Consider the following 27384-nt stretch of genomic DNA (forward strand, 5'->3'; position numbering starts at 1 on the left):
ATGGGTGAATTTATTAGTATTAGGACATGCTAATTATACTTCAAGATTATCCACCCCAACAAAAAGAGAAATTGTTACACACAAGTTATATATAAAAGTACGAAATTTTCATTAATAAACACCCATATGGAAAGGGTTATTAAAAATTACCAAATTTTTCTTTAATGAAATAATTTATACTTTAAACCCTTATTTTGTTAATTTACATTCTAAGTCCTTATCTTATAAAATATTTCTAGTACTATTATTTTTACATCAACTTAGATCACTCGACACCGATTGTCGATGTCATCATCACCCGTCACCGACACCACTAAACCGCTGCCGCATTGCACGAATGCCATGCTCGTACAATTATTAGCATACTGGAATATGATTGATAATAATATGTTATATTTGATCAAGAGAAAGGAAAAACACAAATGGGCAGGATAAAGATTAAAAACAGAAGTAGATTAAATGTACCGTAAAAGGAAGGGCATTTTGGTATGTTCACATTGAGACATTGTATAACTTTTGAAAAGCATAATCTTTATAAATTAGGGATGGTTTTCGGTATGTAACCGTACGAACCTGACTAATACTGAAACCGAAAACAACCCAAATTGAGAACTGAATGTCATACCGATTATATGAGTATGATACTGTGACGGTACTAGTGCTGGGTTTTCGGTATCAAAAGGAATAGTACCGAAATTAAAGAGAAACTTTGGAAAAAATGGTATTGGAAGTAGAGGCGAAGCCAGGATTTCACGTTTGAGGAGGACTCAACCGTATTTCTTTTCCCATTGTTGTATGCAGTATAATGAAGACATAACCATTTAATAAAACTTTAGTAAAATAGAATTTTATTACGATGGTTTACTTTTATGGATCAAATATAAAGGTTTTACTTGAATTGTAATGGCTAGAAATCAAATATTTATAGATTGGGGGTGACTTGTTTGAAAAACCCCTTTGTATTAATTGACTATCAGCTTACTTTGCAATAGAAAACATGAATGGTTGACGGGGGCTCAGCACCCTAGTCCCCCTACTAGCTCGATTCACCCCTGCCGGTTGGAAGAAAACTTCGGTATCTATATATACGTTTTTCCTTTTTGTATTTTTCCTTTACATATTTTATTCTAAAAACTTACACTGGTTATATCAATTAACAAACTAATTAGCAGCCAAACAAAAAGCTAGTGTGGATATGCATAAATATGACATAAGGGTCAGGGGGTGTATCCTCGATTATAACATTTGTGGAAAAAATAAGGGTTTAGTGTGTCGGAATGAAACAAACTATGCCCAAAAAGTTATAGTGTGCACTAACTAACATTTTTGTTTATTGTATGCATAAACTTAATGAAAAAGTTCAAATCATGCAATGTGTATACGTGGCAGCCCATATGAGTTGCCACGTGCAAATTTTTTTTTTTCAACAGGCCAAGTGTAAGGTTTTGATTGGTCGGTCACAAAAAGTTACATGATATAAACATTTTTACTAAGTTTATGCATACAATAAACAAAAACGTTAGTTCGTGTACACTATAACTTTTTGGGCATAGTTAGTTACATTTTGTCGCACTAAACCCTAAAAATAATTACCTTATGTTTCCAATTTAAATCCATGAAAAAAAGAAAAAGTATACAATGTATTTGGTCAACAATGTCTAAAGTTTTGCTACGTATGTCTACTGGTACTATATGGTTTAAAAAACTTGGTATTCGTGATCGGTTGTGCCGTACCGAATAAGTACCGAACCAAATAATACCGAAACTAAACTCGTCCCAAATTAAGAAATGAACCCATACCGAATCCCTATTAGTATCGATTTTTGGTACCGGTGCTAGCTCAATTTTGATTTTTAGATTTTTCGGTCTTTTTCTCATCCCTATTATAAAGTACTAAAGTAGTAGAGAAGAGATATAGATGGGGTTACTGATCTTGAATTACAAGTAGGTCTGTCCATATTCTGTTGCCTAAAATTATTATTAGTTGAAGGTTCATATAACGAATTAAGCATTAGTTATAATATAAAGAAATTGTCACAAATGGTCCCAATGGTTGTTGGTATTTGCATTTTGTCCCTGTGCTTTTTCTTTTTGTTGCAATCGGTCCATTGGTTTTCAATTCTCGTTGTTAACAGTCCCTTACACTAACTTCTATTAATTATAGTCATTAAACCCCTCACTTGCATACCACGGTATTTTAGACCATTTCGTAATCACAAAAACTGTTTGTAATAAGTACCTAACATTTTTGTTTAAAGATATATATGTATATATATTTTTTACATCACTGATTTTTTTTCTTTTAGTAGCATTATATACAATTTTTTTTATATTTAACAATATATATTTATTTGTGATATGTAATGAGATTTTAATTACTTATTGATGTTATAGTTTTGTTGGATTAAAAGAAATTATGGTTGTAATGAATTTTTTAGACAATTTTTAATTTTTCATGTTATTGTATTTGTTATAGTTAATGATTGAACAGAGAAGAGGGAAAGTAGGAAGAAGAAGATGGGTAGGAGTGAAAAACAATAATAAATAGGTAGAAGAAAAATGTTAGGTATTTATCACAAACAGTCCCTATGATTACATAAGGGACTGTTGACAACGGGTATAGAAAACCAAGGGACCGTTTTCAACAAAAAGAAAGCACACGAGGCAATATGCGGATACCGACAACCACAAAGACCATTTGTGACACTTCGTAAGGCCTAGGTGAAACACTTAGGTGAAATGACTAAGCAAGAAGGTGAATGGTTTTGGAGGGTAGGTGAAAGGAGGTAGGATAAACTGTTCACTTAGGGTGAAAAGGAGAGTGCTTGTCTATTTCTTTTGTTTGTATATTAGATATTTTATTTTGATTGGATGTTTTGTATGTTATTGTGGGTATAGTGAAGTATTAATTTTATAGGTGAATGGTTAAAGAGAAAAAAAATAGAAGGTGGTGAGAAGGTGATATTGATGTGGTAAAAAAAAATGTAGGTGAAAAAGTGAATGGTTAAGAAAGATGTTAGAAAAATGATTCAAAACCATAGGCACATAAAAATACATTAAAACCGCTATATTCGAGTAAAAAATAATTCACCATCCTCGATGGTTCAAATTAGGGATGAGCAAGAGACCCGCAAACCCGAGCCCGACCCGTAACCCGCCCGTAACCGACCCAGCCCGACCCGCCCGGACACCAGACGGGCCGGTTCTCGGTTCGTGCTTTCAGTGGTTTACCGGGTTCCATTCGGGCCGGGCCAAAACCCGTGATTTCACGGTTGACCCGGTAAACCCGTGTAACTGAACATTTATGTAGTTATCTATATATATTGTGAATGCTTGAAGATGAAGAAGATAACCCATGAAATAAAAAAACATAATATACTGAACTTAGTGTAATACTCTGTACCTATTTTTATGATGTATTTGAGAATGAGATGACCGAATCTAATATAGATGGTGAATATAGTCATGTATATGTATAGGCTATTTATATGGAAGATGGGTTGAAATGTTGGGATGCATCACAATTGTTATGATTATGAGTTATGACAATAGCGTGAATGCATGATGTAGTAGAGAAATAAGAATATTGTTTTTTGGGGATAGAACGAGATAAGAAGCAGAGAAGAGATACATGAAATATTTGTACTCCATACTCCAACACAATAGCACGTTGTTTTTTGAAAGTGGTTTTGATGGAAAAAAATAATATAATAATATTTTAAGATATATTTAGTCATGGTGTCATACAGCTGGCCTCCAATCCTTTGTTCCTATCATGAGTTTTCATATTTTATTAATATTATATTAATTAAATATATATACATTACATATATGATGTACATAGTAACAGACGGATTGAATTTTATGGTCTCACATCCACACTCTCTTCTCTTTCTAAACTTACATTCACACAATCACACTTCTCATGTTACAGCTTCTCTTAATAATAATAATAATAAAGCAAGACTTTTTTATCTTATAAGTTGTCATGAAAGAACCTTTTCCAGTTTTCACACCTCTCTATGATTTTCATTAGCAATGAAGAACTCATTTTCGGATGCATAAAAGCCCAGCTGGTTTATGTATTTCCGGGTCAACAGCAAAAACCCGAACCCGACCCGGTAAAACCCGTACCCAAACCGAACCGCCTGGGGGGTCAACGGGCCGGGTCTCGGTTCCATTTTTCTTGCACTTTCGGTTCCCGGGTCAAGCCGATTCGGGCCGGGCCGGGCCGGTTCTGGACCCGTGCACATCGTAGTTCAAATCACTCCCAAAAAAACTCCTTTGTTTACCCTTTACCAAATTTTCAAACGCTATTCCTAATTTAATTGTTTTAGTGTACATGAGCGGTGATCCAATAATTTCACATTTCTTTTCTCCCAATCCAAAAATCTATCATGCATATTTCAAAAAAAAAAAAAAAATGTTTCTTTTCTGAACCAAAAATAATAATAAATGACATCAGGATGTGTTGTTTTTTGCGAGATCATACTCTCCGTAATCTTACCTCCACTCGGTGTTTGTCTCCGTTATGGTTGTTGCACTGTAAGTATTGTTTTTCATTATATGCACACCAACTGTTTGCTTAAATGTCTGGCTGACATTTTTATTTATTTGTCCAGGCTGAGTTTTTTGTATGCTTGGTGTTGACAATTCTGGGTTATCTTCCTGGGATAATCTACGCTGTCTATGCGATCCTTTGTGTCAATCCGGATCGTAATGGTAACCGTTACGAGGCGCTTTCTTATCACACACACACACACACACACACACACATATATATATATATGGTTGAATGGTTTTGTTTTGCATTGGATCTATGTTGGTTTGTATTATGCGAAGTTGTGTGATTTGTTGTGATCTTTTTTTGCTGTAGTTTGCCCTATGGTTGAGGGCAGACGTAAGTAGACAACAATATTTGTCAGTATCTGTTGGCATCAGCCACATAGACTGCATCTTTCTTGCATTAAGATAGGTTATGTTTTTAGAAGACTATGGCTCAAAAACCCGTCTTAATGCATGTTGCTAGTTCTGAGACGCAGTTTCTTCAGTCAAGTGTGACGTGCGGTCATGTCACTAAGTTAGATGCAAAACTTGCATTATGCAACAACAAGTCTTTGTATGCATCTTTAGTTTCGCGCCTTTACATGATGAGTCACTTGTTGTGTTGCAAACTTTGCAATGTCTAGGCAAATGTCGTCACATACTCACATTTGTCTTTACCTTCGTGAATTTCATCTCTGTGTTGCTATATGCGTCTCTGTTGTTGGGAATTATTCACGAAACTTGTTAATTTTTACTACGTCAACGAGCATTGAGCCACTATTACTCTGGCCTAATTAGAACGATAATATTGATGGCTTTGACACGGTGTTATTTGTTTACTTATAAGTCTATATTATTAATTTTATAATATACGCTGTTTACCATGATAGTTGATTTCTTTTAATTTATGCAGATAGGAGAACTAGGACGAGAGGCTGTTGTTAACCTTTTTGTTGAAACCCAAAAGGACGGCACTTTTGTTAATAGTGAAGCACAACAAATTTGGGTATGTTTTCTTGTAAGCTATATTTAAAAGATATAAATAAAGGATTCACTAACATATATGAGAGATTCTAAGAATCCTAATTTTATTCATATATACGTATTGAACATATGAATCTCTATTATGCATCAGCTAAACTTTTGTATAGGTTTCAGATACGCTATATAGATAAGAGTGCCATTTATGAATTGAAACCTAACATGAAATCTTGCGTACGAGGACTGTTTCTATTCAAATTGCACAAACCATGGTTTTTTTACTTTCATAAGACACTGCAAACGTAATTTTGTGTAGTATAAACCGTTATAGAGGCCAACTGGTTGTTTATCTAGCTTCATATTGTTGATATATGTGTACTACTTAATAATCTAATGTAATTTTAGTAATTTGACTTGATAGAGTAGGGATTCCTTTAGTTATATAGGTTTATAGTTGTCAAAAGCGAAGGCGATCTCAAAGCGCAAAGGCCCCAAATGAGGCGAAGACGAGAGGCGCAAAAAAAGCAGAGAGTCCGAAGAAAAAAAGACGCACTAAGTAAAAAAATATAAAATTTTTTATATATAATGAAATTTAATAGTAAAAGAAATCAAATATCATTAATAAAACCAAATGTCATTGAGAAAACCATAAATCTTTTGGCCAAAAACTTCAAATTATGTTGTTTTCTATGTTATCAATTTCGGTGGTATACTAGTGGTATACCGGCTTTCGGTGGTTGGGCCTAAATTCGGTTTAGAATTTCGGTTTTGATTTCGTTTCCGAGATTTTCGGTGGTTTTGACCGAAATTTAGTCTTCCAAATTTCGGTGGAGTTAGTGGTTTTACCGGTGGAACTTTTTTTTTTCCTTTTTTGGGCAAAAGATAATTAAACAAGGGAGAAAATAAGGTGGAAGCAAGGTTGTATAAATGGTGGGTGGAGGAGATGATTCTGTTGACGATGGTCAACAGCGGTCAATGGTGGTCAAAGGCTGAAAATTGGTCAGGTCGGTGGAGATGGTGGTGGATAAAGAGTGAGAAAATATATAGAGGGAAGGGAGGGGAGAGGGTGAGGTTGCAGACCTGGTAGGAGCAAGGTTGTAAAACTCTGGTGAAGACAATAAACTCCGGTCAGAAGGTGGTCTTGTTTTGTTAGAGGAGTTAAAAGATAAGAGAGAGATGAGAGTAAAATCTTACATGGGAAACAGAAGTGATAAAGCAAAAAGCAAAAGTAAAGAATTATATAATACGGAGTAACTAGTTATTGAGTGTTGAAAAAGTCAAAATTTTAAAAGTATGTCAGGTTCTTGTCATGTGTTGGGAACATCTTATCTTATTTTTTTAATTTCTAAAATGCATTATAAGAACAAAAGTTTATTTTTTATTAGCTGGAAACTTCTATATACTAAAATTATAGATATATTATATAAAATATAATAATTTATATATACAATACATAAAATATTAATATTTAAAATTACCGAAATATCACCGAAATACCACCGAAATACCACTGAAATATCACCGAAATACCGAAATATTAATATTTATTTTTTATTAGCCGGAAACTTCTATATACTAAATTATTGGCTTACCGGTCATTTACCGAAACACCGAAATTTATGTCGTAGGTTGTTTTTTGTTTTTGTTTTTGTTAATAGCAGACAAACCTAAGTTGGTCATGACCAAATTATAACCTATTATAATTTGAATATAGTGTTTTGTTCATTTGAGGCCTAAATTTTATTTGGAAACTAGGGGACAAATCTTGACCATTGGATTATCTCCTAAAAAATAAATCCCAACCCTTGATATCTCCCCTTCCCGTCGTCTCCTTCCTCCCACCACACACACACACACACAAACACAAACACATACATATACCAACTCCTTCTCCTTCTTCTCAGGCGATACAACCGCCGGAAAATGCAACAACTTCGTCGGAAAACTTCAAACGCCGATAAAACCTTCGTTCCTTCGAATTAGAACATCACACTTACACGAAAACACTCACAATCACATCGTGAACAAACCCTGACCAGAAATTAATCCGATCTACACTCGCTGGAAAACTTGAAAAACTCACCGGAAAACTTAAAAACGCTATAGCTTTGTTGTTTCTTCGAATTAACGCATGAAACTTGTACCAACTCACTCAGAAACACATTCCGCACAAACCCTAGCCAATAAACACTGTTTTCGAGCTCGCCGGAAAAATCACAGTGTCGCCGGAGAAGATTCGACGGCGTTATTGTCTTAGTGATTACCAATCAAGCTTGATTTGGCTTGACCAATCAAATATGATTGGACAATGTCGCCGGAGTAATTCACCGGAGTAATTCGCCGGAGTAACCAATCAAGTTTGATTGGTTTGACCAATCAAATATGATTTGACAATGTCGCCGGAGTAATTCATCGGAGTAACCAATCAAGCTTGATTGGCTTGACCAATCAAATATGATTGGACAATGTCGCCGGAGTAACCAATCAAGCTTGATTGGCTAGACCAATCAAATATGATTGCACAGTCGCCGGAGTAATTCACTGGAGTAACCAATCATGTTTGATGAGATTTTGATGATGGTTGATCCAAGGGCTGAGATTAGTCCCTTGGTTTCCATCATTTTTAATGGATTCATATGAATACAACCCCATAAAATTAAATAATAAATTTTATAAGCTATAACAAATTTATTATATATATAATAAATTTTATAATTTTATATAACCTATTTTAATTTAAATATATATAAATAATAATAAAAACCTGTTTATAGTGAAATAATGCTGATGATCCGATAATAAAGATGATAAAAAAAATTGATTTTAAGCTAAAAAGAAGATAACTTGCCTGAAGTGGAAGGTAGAATTTATTGATAAAGGATGTTTTGATAATAATGATGATATATCTTGATTGATATTGATAATTGATCAAATATATAGACGTCATGCAAGAAAATCGGTGAGTAGCCGCCTAAATTGTTGGTGGGCCTGGGCCTAGGTTTTCAGGCGCCAAAGGATTGCCTCGCCATAGCATTGCGCCTAGCGCACGCCTTTAACAACACTAGGTTTCATATTCTTTACTTATTCCCCGTCGCCATATTAACGTCACATTAATACCATGATCCTTCTTTCATCACGAATATATACCCACACATATATCTACCCAAATATGCACACTTCGGGCCCATAGTTGTCAAAAGCGAAGCCGAACTCAAAGCGCAAAGGCCCCTGATAGGGTGAAGGCGAGAGGAGCAAAAAAAGCGCTCGCCTGGAAGAAAGAAAAAGCTCACTCAAGCAAATAAATATAAAATATTTATATGTAGTGAAAAATAATAGTAAAAGAAATCAAATATCATTTATAAAACCAAATATCATTCAAAAAACCATAAATTGTTCAACCAAAAACTTTATACCAAGTTGTTCATAACCAAACCATTTCAACCCCGATGTAAGTTTTTACTTTTATATATGTAATATTAACATTTTTGAAATTATTATATGATTAAAAATAGACTATAAATAAAAGAAATAACAATACAAACATTTTCAATTAATTAATATTTAATACTAATACTATAATTTTATAAAGCAATACTAATAATAATAACTAATATGAGTAATACTTATTTTTGTCTTATTTGTAAATAAAGATAAAGTTAATATAAACTTTGAAATAAAAATGGGAATAAAGGGGAAAAAAAAAAGAAGACAAATGCCTTTTGTACTTTAGCTATAATGCAATACTATGTGCTTTTCAGTTTATGTATGTTTCTCCCTCTCCTATATTCTCTTTCTCTTCTCTTTATCTTCTTCAACATTTTTTTTCAGATTTGCTTTCTGAAATTAGTGACCGGGAAAATCAGATTCCGCTATGGTTTGTCCGGATCTTGATGGATCTGGCTAAATCTTGACCGATTAGGCCTTTTGTGTTTGTCGTTGACCGCTTTCTTTCATGAACGACTGTTTCTAAATTTTCAGGCGCCGGAGGTCCGCCTGCGCCTAGGCGCTCGCTTTTGACAACTATGATCGGGCCCCACTTTCTTGTTTTAACTTTTTCGCCTTCAGAATGCAAACGGGTGACAAGTGTTGGGCGTGAGGAACCAAATTCAATTAAGGCCATATCTTATTTAGGAAACCGGATCTTTTAGGTTTGTTGGGGATCAAGTTGTTAACCTTAGTTGTTTACGTATTTATATTCCTCTCATTCTAATTGTAAGTTTAGAGTAAATAGAGTTAGTAGATCCCTAGTTGCAGTCGTGGATTAGTTCACACACATTGTGTCAGATACCTCGTTAAATCTGCGTGTTCTTTATTTTTCTATTATTGCTTCCACTGTGCAACATGTTCGTAACAAGTGGTATTAGAGCCCACGGTTGGTTCCTAAGATCAGTTTTTCTCTGAATTCAACTACTGTTGCTACCGTTTCAATTGATTACTGACCGGATATGTTATGTTATCACTGCTCCGATTGCGTTTGGGAAGCTCGGTTTTACTTCCGTGTTCGCTGGTTTATCACAGCCGATTGAGACCAGCCACTAGCTGCCTGGGATTGGGGTTTTCAGCTCTGTTTCATTGCCATTTCACTACTTTTGCTGTTGTTTTATTCTTTCTGTTCGATCTGGGTCTGGTATGCAGCTGTTTCTGCTGTTCCACAGCTGTTTCATCACCAAACAGCCGCCTGACGCCGCGTTGTTGCACCTGTAACTGCTGCTGTCAACCGCCGTCGAGTGGTTTTCTCTTTTAGGGTTCCTGTTTTGGGGTTTTGGTATGATTGATTGTTTGCAAGATTGTTTGGTTGCTGATAATGGTTTTTTTTTCTTGTTTGATTCTTGTTGACGGGTGTTAATCAACTAAGTTGAAGCCGGGTAACTTTGGTTTATTTTTCGTTTGTCATTATGGCTAAAGATGAGAAATTTGTGATTGAAAAGTTTGACAATTCAGTTTATCGTTGGTGGAAGATGCAGATTGAAGCATTACTTAGTCAAAAGGATTTGGATATGGTACTCAGGGAAAAAACAAGAGTAGATGGATGAAGAACAAGATGCTCCCCGGGATACGAAGGATAAGAAAACAAGAGGGATTGTCACATTGAGTTCGACAAGAAACGTGGCAAGGTTAGGCTTGGAAACCGTAACGTTCTTGATGTGATTGGCGTGGGTAATGTTCACTTGGATACTTCTCTCTTTACTATGTGGACTTTGCTTAGCTTGAGGATTGTTCCAGAGCTTGAAACAAGTTTAATCTTTGTTTGGCAGTTGGATAATCAAGGTTTTAATGTAAAGTTTGGCGGAGGAAAGTGGATGGTGTTTAGGAAACATCGAGTTATCGTTAGGATTTCTAAAGAAGATCCTTGTATCTTGTACGTGTTCCATCTGGGAAGTGACCACCCCTATTAAGATAAACACCAAAGTTGGGCTCGCCCATTAGGTAGTTAAACAAGTTGGGCTGACAACAAAGAATTCCGGGACATTAGGTAATCGGTTTGAGCGTATTCGGAAGTCGGAACGTGTATGGGAGTTTCATGACATTGGGAGTAGCTCGACACAGTCTAAAAATCTACGTTGGGTTCGAAAGACTAGACCCCGAATGAAATCTATCCTGTGAAGTTACTGTTAATGGATAGTGTTCCTTTGAGAAGTCCCAAATCTTCTTTGTGGGAGTCCGATGTGAAGCTGAAGTCTCTTAAGACCGTGTTGGAGCCATATTCCCTCTGTTTAATGAGTGGCGGTTTGTTGCAACTAAGTGTGCTATGGTTTTAAGTTTGATTTGTGCGTTGAGTTGGACTTGTACTTCTTTTCCATGTGTTTTGAGATTACTCTCTTAACCGAGATATTTTTTGCTTGAATGGCAGGCCGAAGTTTTCTGCAAGGCCTTCAAGTTTGACATACATTTTTCAGTTTGCCAAATGAATTAGTGTCTCTTCATAATTTCTTTTAAATTTGTGACTTGTCACGCATTGAATAAAGTTTGTCTTGACTCAATCATTTATCTTCATGGGCCGAACCATAACATGAACATTGAAACGACTAGACATTGCATTTTTGTTATTCTCTTACTCATCTTATTACGTCGTATTTATTAATTTGTAAGTGGAACTTGTCAAGTTTATAGTATTTGCTTATGTCAAATCTAACCAAATCTCGAGATCCAGAAAGTTAATCCCGTACTTCGCGTAAGGATGTTTTTATGTCATAGGTTAATTGAAAAATTGGTTAAGTGCACCAAAATGTAGGTAACCAAGCAAGAAAAGTTATAGTATACATGAAGTACTAAAACTTTTATTGTGTGCACAAACTTTGTAAAATGTTCAAATCATGTAAATAATCATGGCTGACCAATCTAAAACTTACATGTGTCAGCACATTAATATGCACTCTTAAAATCAATAGATCCACCAATGTTTTACTAATATGCACTCTTAAAATCAATAGATCCACCAATGTTTTACTAGAGTGGGTAACTTGAAATGAAGCAAAACATGTCTTTCAAATTATATTCATAACCCTATTATGAGAAACCCAAATCTCCTTCCACATATACGCCCATACATGGCTCCGCCGCTGCCACCACCACCACTCACCAAAACCGCCACTTACCAATAGAAATTATCTCCCTCACATTATCTCGCGTGTTGTAAATTATCGCTGTTGCAACGTGTGGGTATAATGCTAGTCATTAACTTATAGATGCAGTAGTATAGGCAAAAATAGGTTAGATATCAACATTACTCACGCTATATTTATTTTGAACCAAAAATGTTAGTTGTTAGTTAATAAGTTAGCAATTCACCATAATGTAGACCACGGGGTTTGAACCCCATAAGGGAGAAACCATATAACCAACACCTTTATTGCGTAACCAACATGCTTTGAGTATTTACTAGATATTTTTATGAATTTAAATGATACTTATGTAACTTTTAGTGACTTTAAAAATGTCAAGAAAATCTTACATCTCACTCTATGGCAAGGTATCATGTTTGCTTGTGGGTCATAGCTTCAATTCATCCTCCAAAGATCCTTCTCTTCACTTCATCTTTGACCTTGACTCGTATTTAAAATCTCCGTCAGAATCAACTTGCTGGTGGGTTCTTAAGTGGAATTGTGAGTTCTAGAGGATAATTGATATCATGATCTGATGTGATGTTGAATGGAGCAATGGCAGTGTTTCTGGTTATGGGTTATGCAATTTTTTTTCTCCCCTATCACCCTATCAAATAGCAACAATGTAGTAGGCAACATGTTTATTGTCCATAAGAAATTTTTATCTTCCCTATCATAAAGCAACAATTTTATGGGGACATTGTCTTCCTCCCACGTAGTGTAAGCTATTCAACAATATCAGCACAATTCAACATTTTTATTACAGTGTAAAACTGTAAATCAAGTACGGGAAGGAATTTTTAAAAGGTAAAACACAAACAAACAATAGTTCTTTTGCGCAGATCATTGAGCGTGGAGTGATTGCGCTCTGGATGCTGTTAGCAGGGTTGAACAGCTAGTAACTCTGTATAACTCTTAGATTTCTTGACTTGGACCATCACTGCTACAGGATCCATTTGTCCGATGATAGTCAGTATCCACTTTTGCACATCATAGTCTATCGATTCAACGCCTGAAATAGTAGATATTGCCCTCAACAGCTTCCCTTTTCGACTTTCACTCTGGAAGATTACCCTTAGCACAATTTTCTGAAATACAGACAAAAACTGTTTTCATAAAGGTACACACAATAGAACCAATAACTCTGAGAAATAAATTTACCCCGTATCATTTCCATATTTTTATAACAATGAAAACAAGAACAAAGTAAAAGAGAAATCCCAAAACCCATTACAATAATGATTTCCTCTACAGCTATAAACTAAAATAATAATGAATGGTAATTTGATGAAATAGATTGTCATGAGGGTGACTCATTAGAAACATATTGAGTGTATACATACTTTGTTGAGGGTGCCTCTAAATGTTTTCAGTTGAACTGATGCATCCAAGTGCTGTGAATGGCGACACTTTCTCCATCTTTGCAATTCTGACAATGTATGATATCAGGACCTATCACTATTTGGCTAAATCTCAACTAAAAGCATTCAGAAATAGGTCAAAGAGAAACTTACGCTTATAACGATTGGTACCACCAACTAACATTTCTAAATAATCAGGGATCTTTGATTTGAGATCATGGCGGCAAAGGTAGTATACCCCTTCGGTCAGCTCAAATTCTGATAGATCTCCTCCAATCACTTCTTCCTCTTTTGCATTGTTTTCCGACTCGTTCTCTTCTGTGAATTCACAATCCTTATACACAAGGCTGGCCCCACACCTACTTACAATCAAACCATTCCCCACAATGATAGACACTTCTACTTCATCACCAGGCTCTAACATGTTTCCAATTGGCCAATAGCTTAACCATAGAGCATCTCTATCAGTTCTGGGTTTGCAAAAGACAACAGGGTTGTATATCCAAGTAAGACCCGTAGTTTTGTTGCTAACTTTCGCAAATAAAACACACTCATCTTGATCTTTATCCTCTAGTACATAGTATGCCGAATTCACATCTAATCCTTGGATCTTGAGTTCGTCAGGACAAAAAGGCACTTGGAAGGATAAGAAATTGGATTTTGATATATACTCGGACATCAGGATTTCATCTTCTTCTTGCCATAGATATGTGCTCTTTATACCATATTCGTACAACATCTATGCCACAAAATTGTGGATGAAAGTTAGTTATTCTTCATATGTTACTCAGTTCAAGGGATGTATGTAGATGCATTTTAGAAAAGAGAGAGAACCTGGATATAATGTGGTCGGCCTTTGGTAATCTCATCACCCACTAGCTCTACTGTATGATCTTGAAAAGCTTTGATCCAATTTATATGTCCAAGCTCTGCTTCATCAATATCTTTTATAAAAACCAATTTGAATAGTCCTTGAATTTCACAAAGCTTGAAACAACTACTATATCCAAATTCCCGCAGTCTGAATCGAGCTGATTGGAAAGTTATTTTTTCAAGTGATTCACATGAATATGTATACAACTCTTCTAGAGTATTTGGAAGATATAGAAGAGACTTGAGGCGGTGACAAGACGTCAGGTCGAGTACCCGGAGCATCTTAAGATCAATGTTACTGGGGAGGATCTTGAATAGATTTTTGCCCAAATTTAGGTAAAAGAAAGGATGGCCACTAAAAACCGCTCGAAAATCATCAAGTTTCTTTAGGTCAAAGTTATTGAGAAACAAAAACTGCAAAGAGTGCGGTAAGGTAGAAGAAACCTTCAACAGATTCTTACACCCTGTCAAGTCCAATAAAGCAAGACGCTCAAGGCCTGAAATGGTTTCACATACATGAGTCAGACTGATACAATCCCATAGGATCAAAGTCTCGAGTTTTGGCGTTCGATTAAGATTGTGTATATTGATAAGATACCAACAGCCTTTAAAATTGAGAGTCTTGAGCGAATTAAGAACCTATTCCAAGAATAAAAAACTTAATTAAACATTCTATATTCAAATGAAGACTCTTCTAATATTGAAATTTTAGAAGATCAAGTAACAGCAGAGAGTTTAATTCCTACTGTTGGCACTTCAAACTCTTCTAACTTTCCGTATCTCATATCTATGACCACCAAGCTGCTCATCGATAAGTCAGAAGGTATCACTTTCAAATGACATTCACGCCAGCACAACCAAGTCAGTTCTGGAAAATTTTTGTAGGATCCTGTGAGTTCCACATGTTTGAGTTGGAGCAACTTTAGCTTCTCCATCTTTGCTAACGAATCTGCTTGAAGGGCCCGTCGCTACAAGTATAGCTTTATATGAATATATATACATATCTATAAGCAAATTGTATTAATTTAATTCCTCATGTTTGCAAGAAAATTACCACCATTGTAGGCCCATAACCAATGACCACCAGGAACTCTATCATCATTGATACAATATTATAAAGCAAATAACCTTTTTATTTATAATTTTAAGTTTCAACATTTCATCAAAGCCACATTACATCAATAACCTACACCACTCGCCGCCGCCGCCGCCATCACCACCAATTGTTGCCGCCGCCGTCACTAATATCCGCCACCACTGCTGTCCGCGCCATCACCACCCGCCACCATCACGACCACCACCACCCATCACCGTCACCACCGCCGCATCCCGTAGGTAGTGTCCTAGTTTAACTAAGGAGTGGGGTTTGAAATGTTCTTATTATATAGTGGCTTAATTCTAGCAATAGTGAGTTGTGATTTTTTCTGAATGTAATCGTTGTATTTCAATTTAATGATATGAAGAGAAAAGTTGTTCTAAAAGTGTCTCATTATTCCTATCTTTGTCCTTTGAAGATTGTCCATCTTGAATTGGACTTTTATCAATGGTGCTTTCATCGACTCAAATCATGCCTCCAAAATGTCAGTCACCAACGCTTGAAAATCCATGACGTCTTAACCGAAACCTTTGTTAGGTTGCTTACCACCTCTCTTCACATACCACCTATCTTGAAACATATTGCCACACAGACAAACATTACCACCAACCAACCCCGTTCGTTCACCAATCTCACTCACAAAGTGTCAAAAATCCAACATGAGATAGTCATCATTTACCTCATTCCCCTATCCATCCCTTCATCTACGCCACATGATGTTGCCACCATTCACTCGTCAAGATCCGATCCAACCGGATCACATCCATGGACTTCGTTTTAAAGCCCAAGAATGGATAAACACGCAATTAATTGTATAAATTCACTATTATTGTGATACGAAAATATAACTCAAGATACAAATTACAATAGCTCTCATATATAACCCGTAAACCCTAACTATGTATAATGTGATAACCTTAGCTAGGTAACCAAGGAATAGTAAAACCAAATGTACTTTGTCTACTTGCTCTTTTGAAATATCTATTTGTATTACGTTCGAGGAAGTGTTGTTAGAAACTATTTGACCATCTTTGTTTTATCGATTTTGTCTCCAAGCGATTATGCTTTAGAGGCCAAACTAGATAACTTTCCCGCAAATTTATCTTTAAACTTAAGAGTTTTTAGATCAATGTCTTGCTCTATTGAAGCAACTCTTTGTATAACTTTCGAGGAAGTGTTGTTAGAAACGTTTTGACCGTCTTTGGTTTATTGATTTTTTCTCCAAATGATTATGCTTTAGAGGCAATACTAGACGGGTTCCCCGCATATTTGTCGATTGTGTTAGAAGTTAGGAACAATTCCAAAACGGATCTAATGAACAAGAAAATAAAGAACACAAGGATTTTACGTGGTATCTCATACCATGTGTGTGAGGTAATCCATGGCTACAACTAGGGTTTTTTTTTTTTTTTTTTGTTAAGCTCAGTAATAATGTATAGGAGACTAGCTAAAGTTTATTCCTTGGTGACCAAGGAAACCAAGTGGGCATCCTAAACAATTAATTAATACGGGCCCAAAGACCAACAAGCCCCTTAAAGACTTCAAACCTAATAGTTACTCCTACATCTTCATGTTAGCGAACTCGGTTATTAGTGTTTGCGTAGAAATTATTTTCAGAACACATTAATCCTAAGATAAGCTCAATAGGGTTTCCATTCTAAAACTATATGGTGATAGTGGGATTAGCCCACAGTCTTATATGCATGCTAGAGTTTGTTTTTCTTCTAATGTGGGATATGGGTTAACACCCAACAATTCTCCCCTCAAACCCAAATTCTGTAATTGGGCCTCCTTTTCAACTATAGCCTATGCTCCACCTTTTTCATACCGTCGACATTTACTATCTAAACACACTGCCTTTTACCGGCTTCCTTTCAATACAGGCATACGATGATCTACTAATACCGTTGAATCAAGGGTCTAGCAGGAGAACCATCCACATCAACACTTAGTAGAACCTGACTCTAATACCAATTGTAAGAATTATATTCCTAACTCATTAAGCCGATATAAGGTCAATGGGGTTCCACTCTAAAACCATATGGTGATAGAGGGAGTAGCCCACAACCTTATATACATGCTTTGAGTATTATTATTATTATTATTATTATTATTATTATTATTATTATTATTATTATTATTATTATTATTATTATTATTATTACAGTATTATCATCATCATCATCATTATTATTATTATTATTATTATTATTATTATTATTATTATTATTATGTGGGATATGAGTTTACACCCAATGGTTTGTGGCCTCTATTATTGGATGAGTGTTGATAGAGAGACCTACTAAATAGGCCTACTAAGAGACCTAACCAACATATCTTGCTTTCATTCCAAAAATACAATCTTATATAATTTTCTTTCAATAAAACCCTCCATAAAATACACACTAATATACTATTCTTTTTTTTTAATCTCTTATGACTTCTTTTTGACGGCAATATCTCTTTTATATCTTTTCAACAAATGACAAACGTGATACTTATTTGAGAGCCATATCGATCTCTTTTATATCTCCTCCGATCTGCTACCCACCGCCACATTCAACCCCATAACACCAATGAACCATCCATCTCCTCCATGTCCCGACTATCTTCCACCAATGAATGTTGAAATGGGAAGAAAAAAAAGTTTACCTTACATTTCGTTATGTCGTCACAAATTTCGTTCGTTTAATCACACACCCTCCGTATATGTGGCCAAACTTTACTGTTTCTTTTGAGAAGAAATGTTGGAATTGATCAAAGTAGAAGATTTTTCTTTGAGAGGGGATCAAAGAAACAGTGCAGAGATGATGGTAAAAAAAGAGACAAAAATTAACCAAAATTTTAGATGATGATCAACGAAACAGTGGTAGAGAATTTTTTTGACGGAAATCATTATTGCGTATTTCCGTATTTACTTTAACTATAAATCAAGGGTATAATAGGGATAACGTAAAATATTTAATAGACTTGACAAATGTCATTTATTTAGTGGTTAGGTCAAATTTTAGGTTTTATATTTAGGTCTCCTAATCATTTTTGTTATTGGATAGGCACCATGGTGACGTGTTTTCAATGCATCTCATATGCATTATTTGATCTTCAGGATTTCATTAAAACCTTACAACATCCCATATTCATGTTAGATCTTATTTCAGTTATTTGATTTAGTTGTTTGATTCAACAGGTATGAGTCAGCGTGTTGGCCATGTTGGCTGTCAGTTATTTGAGTTATTTCACATGTTATTTGAGTCTATTAGTGGGTCAGTTAGTATAGCAAGTCTTCAGGGTTGTTACCTGAATTTTAGGGATTTATTATTCTGTCATGTGATCATGGGTTTATTGAGTCTTGTAGCCTATATAAAGGAAAGTTTAGTAGTTAATGAATATTATTCCATTTAAGAGAATATCACTTGCAGTCAAGTGGTATCAGAGCGAAATCCTGGTGAGTTTAGGTGAGTGCATTCAAGCAAATGGCGGAGGAAGCTCTTTCAGTCTCATACCAGAGTGTGCCTCGGTTTGATGGAGACTACGATCACTGGAAGTTGGTTATGGAGACACTTCTCAGATCAAAGGAATTCTGGTGTGTGATCGAGGAGGAGATCAAGGAACCCAGAACAGGAGAAACTATGACTGCGGCACAGAAGGCCCAATATGATGCATTGAAGTTGAAAGATCTGAAGGCTCGAAACTACTTGTTTCAATCTATTGACAAGCAGATTCTTCGAACTATTCCTTAGAAAGATAGTGCTAAGCAGATTTGGGATGCTATGAAGATCAAATACCAAGGAAATGCACGTGTGAAGAGAGCTCAACTCCAACGATTAAGGAAAGAGTTTGAAACCCGGGAGATGAAGGAAGGAGAAAGTATAGCCGACTACTTCAATAGAGTCATAACTGTGACCAATGACATGCAGAATTATGGAGAAAAGATGACTGATGTGAAGATTGTGGAGAAAATCCTGAGATCTTTAACTGAAACCTACAACTATGTAGTGTGTTCAATTGAAGAATCAAACGATATTGATAGCATGACCGTGGATGAACTGCAAAGTTCACTCCTGGTACATGCGCAAAAGTTCAAAAAGAAGCAGCCCTTTGAAGATCAAGTGTTGAAAGTTGAAAATGATGGTCGAGGAAGAGGCAAAGGCAGAAGTCAATTTAGCAGAGGAAGAGGCAGAGGTAGGGGCAGAGCCCGAGGAAACTTTGACAAATCAAACATAGAGTGCTATAGGTGTCATGGCATGGGTCATTTCTCATATGAATGTCAAAAGGATGACAATCCAGTGAATTATGCTGAATTTGATGAAGGAGAAGACCTTCTACTCATGGCCATGACAGAAGAAAAGAAAGATGAAGAGACTAAAGGAATTTGGTTCTTAGACTCTGCCTGTTCAAACCATATGACGGGCACAAAAGGCTCGTTCATCAACTTAGATGAAAGGTACACTCATTCGGTCAAACTTGGGAATGACATAAGGCTATCTGTGAAGGGGATAGGCGATATTAGACTTGAGGTGGAAGGAATCACTCAAGTTATAACCAGGGTTTACTATGTACCAGAACTTACTTCTAACCTTCTAAGTATGGGTCAGTTACAAGAAAAGGATTTGACCATAGTCATCAAGCAAGGGAAATGTAAAGTACACCACCCTATTAAAGGAGTGATTGTGAGTTCAACTATGACCAGAAATCGCATGTTTCTGATTCATGGTGTGATGAAGCCTCTACCAAGTCAATGTCTCAAAGTGAGTGATGTGGAAAACAAACAAGTATGGCATAGGAGGCTGGGGCACTGCAATTTCAAGTCTGTACGAGCAATGCAATATCGGCAGCTAGTCAAGGGGTTGCCTAAGATGGCTGAAAACACTCATGTGTGTGAAGTCTGCAAGCTAGGCAAACAGCAGAGAGAGCCAATACCAAGGAAGAGTCTATGGAGAGCAAATGAAAGATTGCAACTGATACATACAGACTTATGTGGTCCAATTTCTCCCGCTTCTCCCAGTGGAAAAAGGTACCTTTTGTCTTTTATAGATGATTACACTAGAAAAGGGTGGGCATATTTTCTAGCCAATAAATCTGAAAGCTTTGGAATGTTTAAGAAATTCAAGGCCATGGTAGAAAATGAAACAGGTCTTACTATAAAGGGGTTAAGAAGTGATAGGGGTGGTGAATTCACTTCAAATGAATTTAACTCATTTTGCGAACAGCACGGGATTAGAAGGCAGTTGACCACTGCATTTACACCGCATTAGAATGGTGTAGCTGAACGTAGGAACAAGACCATTATGAATGCAGTTAGGTGTTTTTTGATTGAAAAAGCTCTGCCAAAGTGGTTGTGGTCCGAAGCAGCAAAATGGGTGGTTGTGGTCCGAAGCAGCAAAATGGGCCACTCATGTCCTCAATAGATGCATCACAAGTGCACTTGAGGATAAGGTTCCTGAGGAGGCATGGTCAGGAACGACACTCAACGTTGATTATTTCAAGGTGTTTGGGAGTATAGCCTTTGCCACTATACTTTCACAACTCAGGAAGAAACTAGACGATAAGAGTGTGAAGTGTATATTCTTGGGCATAAGTACTCGATCAAAAGCATACAGGCTGTATGACCCAATTCAAAACGAGATCATATTTAGCAAGCATGTTAGTTTTGATGATAATGGAAGGTTTTAGCAAGCATGTTAGTTTTGATGATAATGGAAGGTGGGAATGGAACAAAGAAGAATTTGGCAGCTCAGATCTGATCCTACCAGATGAATACGTGCATGTAGAAGAGGATGAATACGTGCATGTAGAAGAAGCAGCAGCAGCTAGAACAGATCATATAAAACAATCAATGATGAACTCAAGCACTCCAGTTGAGCCACAACAGGGAAGTGCCTCAACTGAGAACATACAAGCAGCTCAGGAACTAGCTCCAACAACAATTGAAAGTTCAACTACTGGGGCAAGAAGAGTATCATCCAGGGCGACCAAGACTCCTAGCTGGTTTGAGAATTACATGACTGGGGAAGGGTGTTTGGATGAGTATCTAGATGAAGAGGCCAATCTGGCCTTGTTCAGTTCTGCAGGAGATCCCATCAATTATGCAGAGGCAGCAAATAATCCCAAATGGATTCAAGCCATGGAGACAGAGATTAAGGCCATTGAAAGCAATGATAAGTGGAAACTAGTGGAAGCACCTAAAGATAGTATTCCTATTGGAGTGAAGTGGTTGTATAAGACAAAATACAATGAGAAAGGGGAAATTGACAAGTTTAAGGCCAGACTCGTTGTTAAGGGCTATGCTCAGAAAAAGGGAATAGATTATGAGGAAGTATTTGCGCCTGTGGCAAGGTGGGATACAATCAGAACTCTGTTAGCTGTTGCAACATATAATAAGTGGGAAATTCAGCAACTAGATGTTAAGAGCGCATTTCTAAATGGAGAGTTGGAAGAGAGCATTTATGTAGAACAACCTGAAGGCTTTGTGAAACAAGGAGAAGAACACAAAGTGTACCAGCTCAAGAAGGCCTTGTATGGGCTAAAACAGGCCCCTAGAGCCTGGTTCACTAGAGTAGAGAAGTACTTCATCAAGGAAGGCTTCCAACAGAGCCAATATGATCACATATTCTTCATCAAAAAGGTATGGAATAAAGTGTTAATGGTTACTCTATATGTGGATGATCTGATCTACACAGGCAATGACAAACAACTCTGTGAAGAGTTCAGTAAATCAGTGAAGAAGGAATTTGCAATGACTGATCTTGGCAAAATGAAGTATTTCTTGGGAGTCGAAGTTCAGCAAAGAGGAATATGTATAAGAGCTTGTCAAGAAAAGTAAGCTAAAGATGTACTAGAAAAGTTTGGTTTTTGGGAAGGCAATGAGGTCAAGAATCCAATTGTACCAGGAACAGTGTTGCTCAAACAAGGAGAAGGTCAAGAAGTCAATGCTACTGAGTACCAATGTCTGGTGGGCAGTCTGATGTACCTTACAGTTACAAGACCTGACATTGCATACTTGGTAGGGTTGATTGCAAGGTTTATGGCTAAGCCAAGGGCTGAACATATGGCTGCTGCTAAAAGAATTCTCAGGTATGTTAAGGGAACTTATGACTATGGGCTGGTGTATGAGTATGGGGCAGGAGGAAAGCTTGACATCTACACTGACAGTGACTATGCCAGAGATGTGGAGGACAGAAGGTGCACCTCTGGTTATGTGTGTCTACTCAGCAATGCTGCAATAAACTGGAGTTCAAGAAAACAAGAGGTGGTAACTCTGTCTTCAACTGAAGCAGAATATGTGGCAGCAAAGAACTGTGCATGTTATGCACTATGGTTGAAAGGAATACTGGGAGAAATGATTGGCAAAGCACTTGGAACAACTGAGATCAAATGTGACAATAATTCAACCATAAACTTGTCCAAGAATCCAGTGATGCATAGAAAGACAAAACACATTCATGTACGATATCATTATCTGAAGGAGCTAGTTAATAGAAAGGAAGTGAATTTGGTTTTCTGCAACACAAGTGACCAAATTGCAGATATCATGACTAAACCACTAAAGCTGGAAACATTCGAGAAGATGAGAAGCCTTATGGGGGTACAGAAGATAGTGGAGTTAAACTGAAGTATGAATCCAAGTTCAGTTTAAGGGAAGGTTATGTTAGATCTTATTTCAGTTATTTGATTTAGTTGTTTGAATCGGCAGGTATGAGTCAGCATGTTGGCCATGTTGGCTGTCAGTTATTTGAGTTATTTCACATGTTATTTGAGTCTATTAGTGGGTCAGTTAGTAGAGCAAGTCTTCAGGGTTGTTACCTGAATTTTAGGGATTTATTATTTTGTCATGTGATCATGGGTTTGTTGAGTCTTGTAGCCTATATAAAGGCAAGTTTAGTAGTTAATGAATATTATTCCATTTAAGAGAATATCACTTGCAGTCAATTCGTGAACATTATAGACAACTTGCGTGTGTATAGCCCAACAAAATAGTTATTGGTGGAAAACATCGGACACCGGAACAAACTAGAATTGTTGGTTTTAACGTGAGTCGAATCTTCTGGAATACGTGAGTGGTATTTTTTGACTTTGACCAGTCCTTTGGATCTGACCGAAATTACACCACAACCCTTCGTGGTGGAAATTCAGTAGGCGGCTGCTACTTCTCGGCGGCTGTTCTTAAAGACTGAGTGATACCAATTCAAGTAGAAGATCGATTGTATGAATCTACTTTTATTATAAAAGGAAAATATAACTAAATAAACAAATTACAACTGTCATACATAAGACTAAGAGGAGTAAAGGGTTATGGAAATTCCCCTCCTCTACTCATTTGCTGACATTTGGCACTTCCTAATCATCAGGGGCATTCCCATGATAAAGGGGAATTCCGTTGGAGTAGGGCACTCCCTCCAAGAGTCCAAGGGCATTCTTTTTTTTTTTTTAAATTATTATATTTAAATAATCTAAATAAATTACTAAAACATAAATAAATAACTAAAACATAGATAAATTATTAAAACATAGATTAATTACTAAAACATCTTCGATAAAATTACATAATAATTTTTTAATTAAAAGACACACACTATGAAAAATATAGTATAATGATGGTTATATATATATAATGAAAAGTTATTTTGAGAACCCTTTCTTTGTGAGAACCTTTGAGAACTTTTCAAATCAAACCCAACCGATGATTATTCTTTACATGAAAATTGTTTTTTGAATAACTTATGTGTGATTTTGAAGTTTATAATTGTGTGGAGGTATGGATTATCATCCGTTATACAATTATGTGGAGATTTAGATTCTTGATCACATGTGCACGAATATTGCTATTTTTACATGTGATCGACTTGCATACATGTGATCATAGCAATATTCGTGCACATGTGATCAAGAATTCAAATCTCCACATAATTGTATAACGGATGATAATTCATGCTCCACACAATTATATACTTCAAAATTACACATAAGTTATTCAAAAAACAATTTTCATGTAAAGAATAATCATCGGTTGGGTTTGATTTGAAAAGTTCTCAAAGGTTCTCACAAAGAAAGGGTTCTCAAAATAACTTTTCATTATATATATATAACCATCATTATACTATATTTTTCATAGTGTGTGTCTTTTAATTAAAAAATTATTATGTAATTTTATCGAAGATGTTTTAGTAATTAATCTATGTTTTAATAATTTATCTATGTTTTAGTATTTATTTATGTTCTCAAAGAATAATCAAAAATTTTTTTTCATGTAAAGAATAATCATCGGTTGGGCTTGATTTGAAAAGTTCTCAAAGGTTCTAGCAATAAAAAGAGTTCTCAAAATAACTTTACGCTATATATGTGTGTGTGTATATATATATATATTGATGGGTTCTGATTTGATTCAAGATTCAGTGGTAGTTCAAGAACAAGTCAAAGTCAAAGGTAAAATCTATAGAAAAATATGTATATGTATAAAATATGAAAAAAATAGAAGAAGATAGATATAGAAGATAAAGAGATGTAGAAGAAGAAGATATAATATGTATATGTATAAATATGTATATATGAATATGAGGTTGAATTAATTAAAGAAAAAAAAACTCTTTTCTTGTTTTTCGAGGCAGTCTCAACAAACAAACAAAACTGAAGACGCGTTATGGATGCAACGGGGTACGAAAACTAAGGAGGCGGAACACCCCCCGGGGCTGAGGTTGGGCGTTCCGAATGAAAAAATCGAGAAAGAACAGGCTACTTCGTTCAGTCTAACCCTTTAAACCCTAGCTATGTTATATAGTAGTAACCCTAGCTTGGTCACTAAGGAACAATAAAGAATAAGGAAAGGCAATTAGGCATTTTTTACAACATTTAGTTGGGATACGACATCAAGGAAACCTTACTGTATAATGGTGAAGTCGTGCACTAAAGACACCGAGATGTTGAGCATGAGTTGTTACAAGTATTCAGAGGGAAAAACAAAGGCTGGACATCCCCGAGGATCGAACTTAAGACCTTGGGTAAAACCAGGAGTGTCTCTCACCGGCCATCATTGGCCATTTTTTTTAAGGGTTGATCATTTGTTATCTCGATTAGTCTTAGTTATTAGCAGTGGAGTAGTAATGCAATTATTATTTGACATAGAAGCCAAATTCTAGAAATAATGCATTGTGAGTTTTCCTATATGTAGTTTTATTTCAATTTAATGATATGAAGAGAAAAGTTCTAAAAGTATTTTGTTTCTTTCTTTGTTCTTGGGAGATCGACATCTCTATTTGGACTTTTATTACCCACCTTAACCACTAGACTGGTAAGACCTTGAAATCCATAAACTATGCCAACGAACAACCAGCAAACTTATTATCATTTTCTTCCTAGATGATTGAAACAATTCTATTGTAAGACATGCAAATTTAACACAAAAAATAAAGAGAGTTGAACTTTTTCTTTTAAGGAAAATTAAGTAAAGAGAGGTCTCAGACGATTTCCACCTTCAAATTACGAAGTCGAAATTTTATAATTTTAAGAAAGAAATGAGAAATGGTGAAAGAGATATCAGATTTACAAGATCTACTAAGATAATCTTAATAGCTTTTGTTATAAGTAATGCATTGATTTACTTCCTTGGCTTACCTCTGATCCCATCCCTTGGTAAATCTTTCGCCCGTCAAGTGCTAGACCTTCAATCGTTTGGGAACCCTAATTGAGTGACATCACGGTGACAGAAACTGGTTAAAAAATAAGAGGTTATGTAAATATAAGGAAGCTTAAGGATACACTTTAGAATCATCTTACCTCTCCTTTTCCCAGCACAAAATAAGACTCATCTTGATAGACTCTACTACGTTTTGCTGGATCTTTCGACTCTTCTCGAACTATCGTTCTCCCCATCTCTTGAAACAATTGATGCATCATCAGTTTCTTACTTGGTGAGATAGTTAGAAGGCATCTCTTAATCAGGGTTCTGATCCCAGCCTGTGCATGCCAGCCATGTTCTAGAATTTGTACCACATCATCCTCATATTCGCCAACAAAGAAAAAAGCAATATGCAGGAACAGTTCTCTCTGACTGAAATGTGGTAAGGAGTCATAGCTCCTCTTTAGTATACTTAGAATTTTGCTATCTTGATCTCCTCTAGATGAATATAGCAAATTTATTGTACTTATCCAATGTTGTATGGAATCTTCTTGCAGGTCTTCAGCACTAACACATAAAGAAGAACCTAATACTTTGAGAGCTAGTGGGTTTCCTTCACAATATCGTGTTAACTGCACTGCTAAGTCCTTGAATTTTTCCTTGGGAACGTTGGATCCTAAGGCATGGAAACTAAAAAGCTCTAATGATTCATGATCATTAAGCAACTCAAGTTTGTGCACCTGGCATTTGCAGGATATCGACCCAAACCATGCTTGTATATCTAGATCCCTTGTAGTTATTATGATCTTGATTTCTTTATGCAAACTCTTTGTTCCAAGTAGAACGCCTATTTGGTCTTGGTCGTCAATGTCATCAAGGACAATAAGCACTTTTTTCATCTGCAAGACAGCCTCAATCTTACTTGTAACCTGAGGAGTACTAAAACTTGTTTCATCCTTGACCCCTGAAATATCTTCAAGAAGTTGTTTCTGTAGCCCAAGTAAACGATTAGGTAGTTTGTAGTGCTCCCCAATTTCCATAAGGAAACTGCTGCTTTCAAAGTTTTGCTTGTTTGAGTTATAAATGCTTTGGGCCAGTGTTGTCTTACCGATGCCTCCCATGCCGCAAATTGCGAGAGCTTCAGCACTAGATTGGTTAGTTCTCAACCAGAGATTGATACCTTCAGCTCGAGTGTCCATTCCAGTTAAATAGGCTGGTGTGCTTAGATTTTTCACATCTAGATTAGAGTAAACTGTATTGATTACTTTTTGAATAAACTCTCTTTCCGACCTGGAACAATGTAAGAACAATGAG

The 27384-nt window shown here is 36.1% G+C and overlaps 2 protein-coding genes across 3 annotated transcripts; both read right to left on the reverse strand.

Moving 5' to 3' along the window:
* Window positions 1-13006: 13006 nt before the first annotated feature.
* Window positions 13007-15297, reverse strand: LOC122601041. Its single transcript, XM_043773819.1, has 5 exons — window positions 15109-15297; window positions 14324-15001; window positions 13643-14228; window positions 13472-13557; window positions 13007-13216 (listed from the first exon to the last, which is right to left on the reverse strand). The coding sequence occupies exons 1-5, from the start codon at window positions 15295-15297 to the stop codon at window positions 13007-13009; spliced, it is 1749 nt and encodes a 582-aa protein (XP_043629754.1).
* Window positions 15298-25859: 10562 nt separating this feature from the next.
* On the reverse strand, window positions 25860-27177 carry LOC122598906 (disease resistance protein RUN1-like). 2 transcript variants are annotated; one of them, XM_043771388.1, is made up of 2 exons: window positions 26229-27177; window positions 25860-26132 (listed from the first exon to the last, which is right to left on the reverse strand). In XM_043771388.1, exons 1-2 carry the CDS (start codon window positions 27108-27110, stop codon window positions 26031-26033), a joined length of 984 nt encoding a protein of 327 aa, XP_043627323.1. In that variant the 5' UTR covers window positions 27111-27177; the 3' UTR covers window positions 25860-26030. The 2 variants fall into 2 exon arrangements, with proteins under 2 accessions (XP_043627323.1, XP_043627324.1); XM_043771389.1 differs by having other exon boundaries at window positions 25860-26161.
* Window positions 27178-27384: the final 207 nt, after the last annotated feature.

The sequence above is a fragment of the Erigeron canadensis genome, chromosome 5, assembly GCF_010389155.1.
Source record: "Erigeron canadensis isolate Cc75 chromosome 5, C_canadensis_v1, whole genome shotgun sequence".
Classification (NCBI taxonomy): Eukaryota; Viridiplantae; Streptophyta; class Magnoliopsida; order Asterales; family Asteraceae; genus Erigeron; species Erigeron canadensis.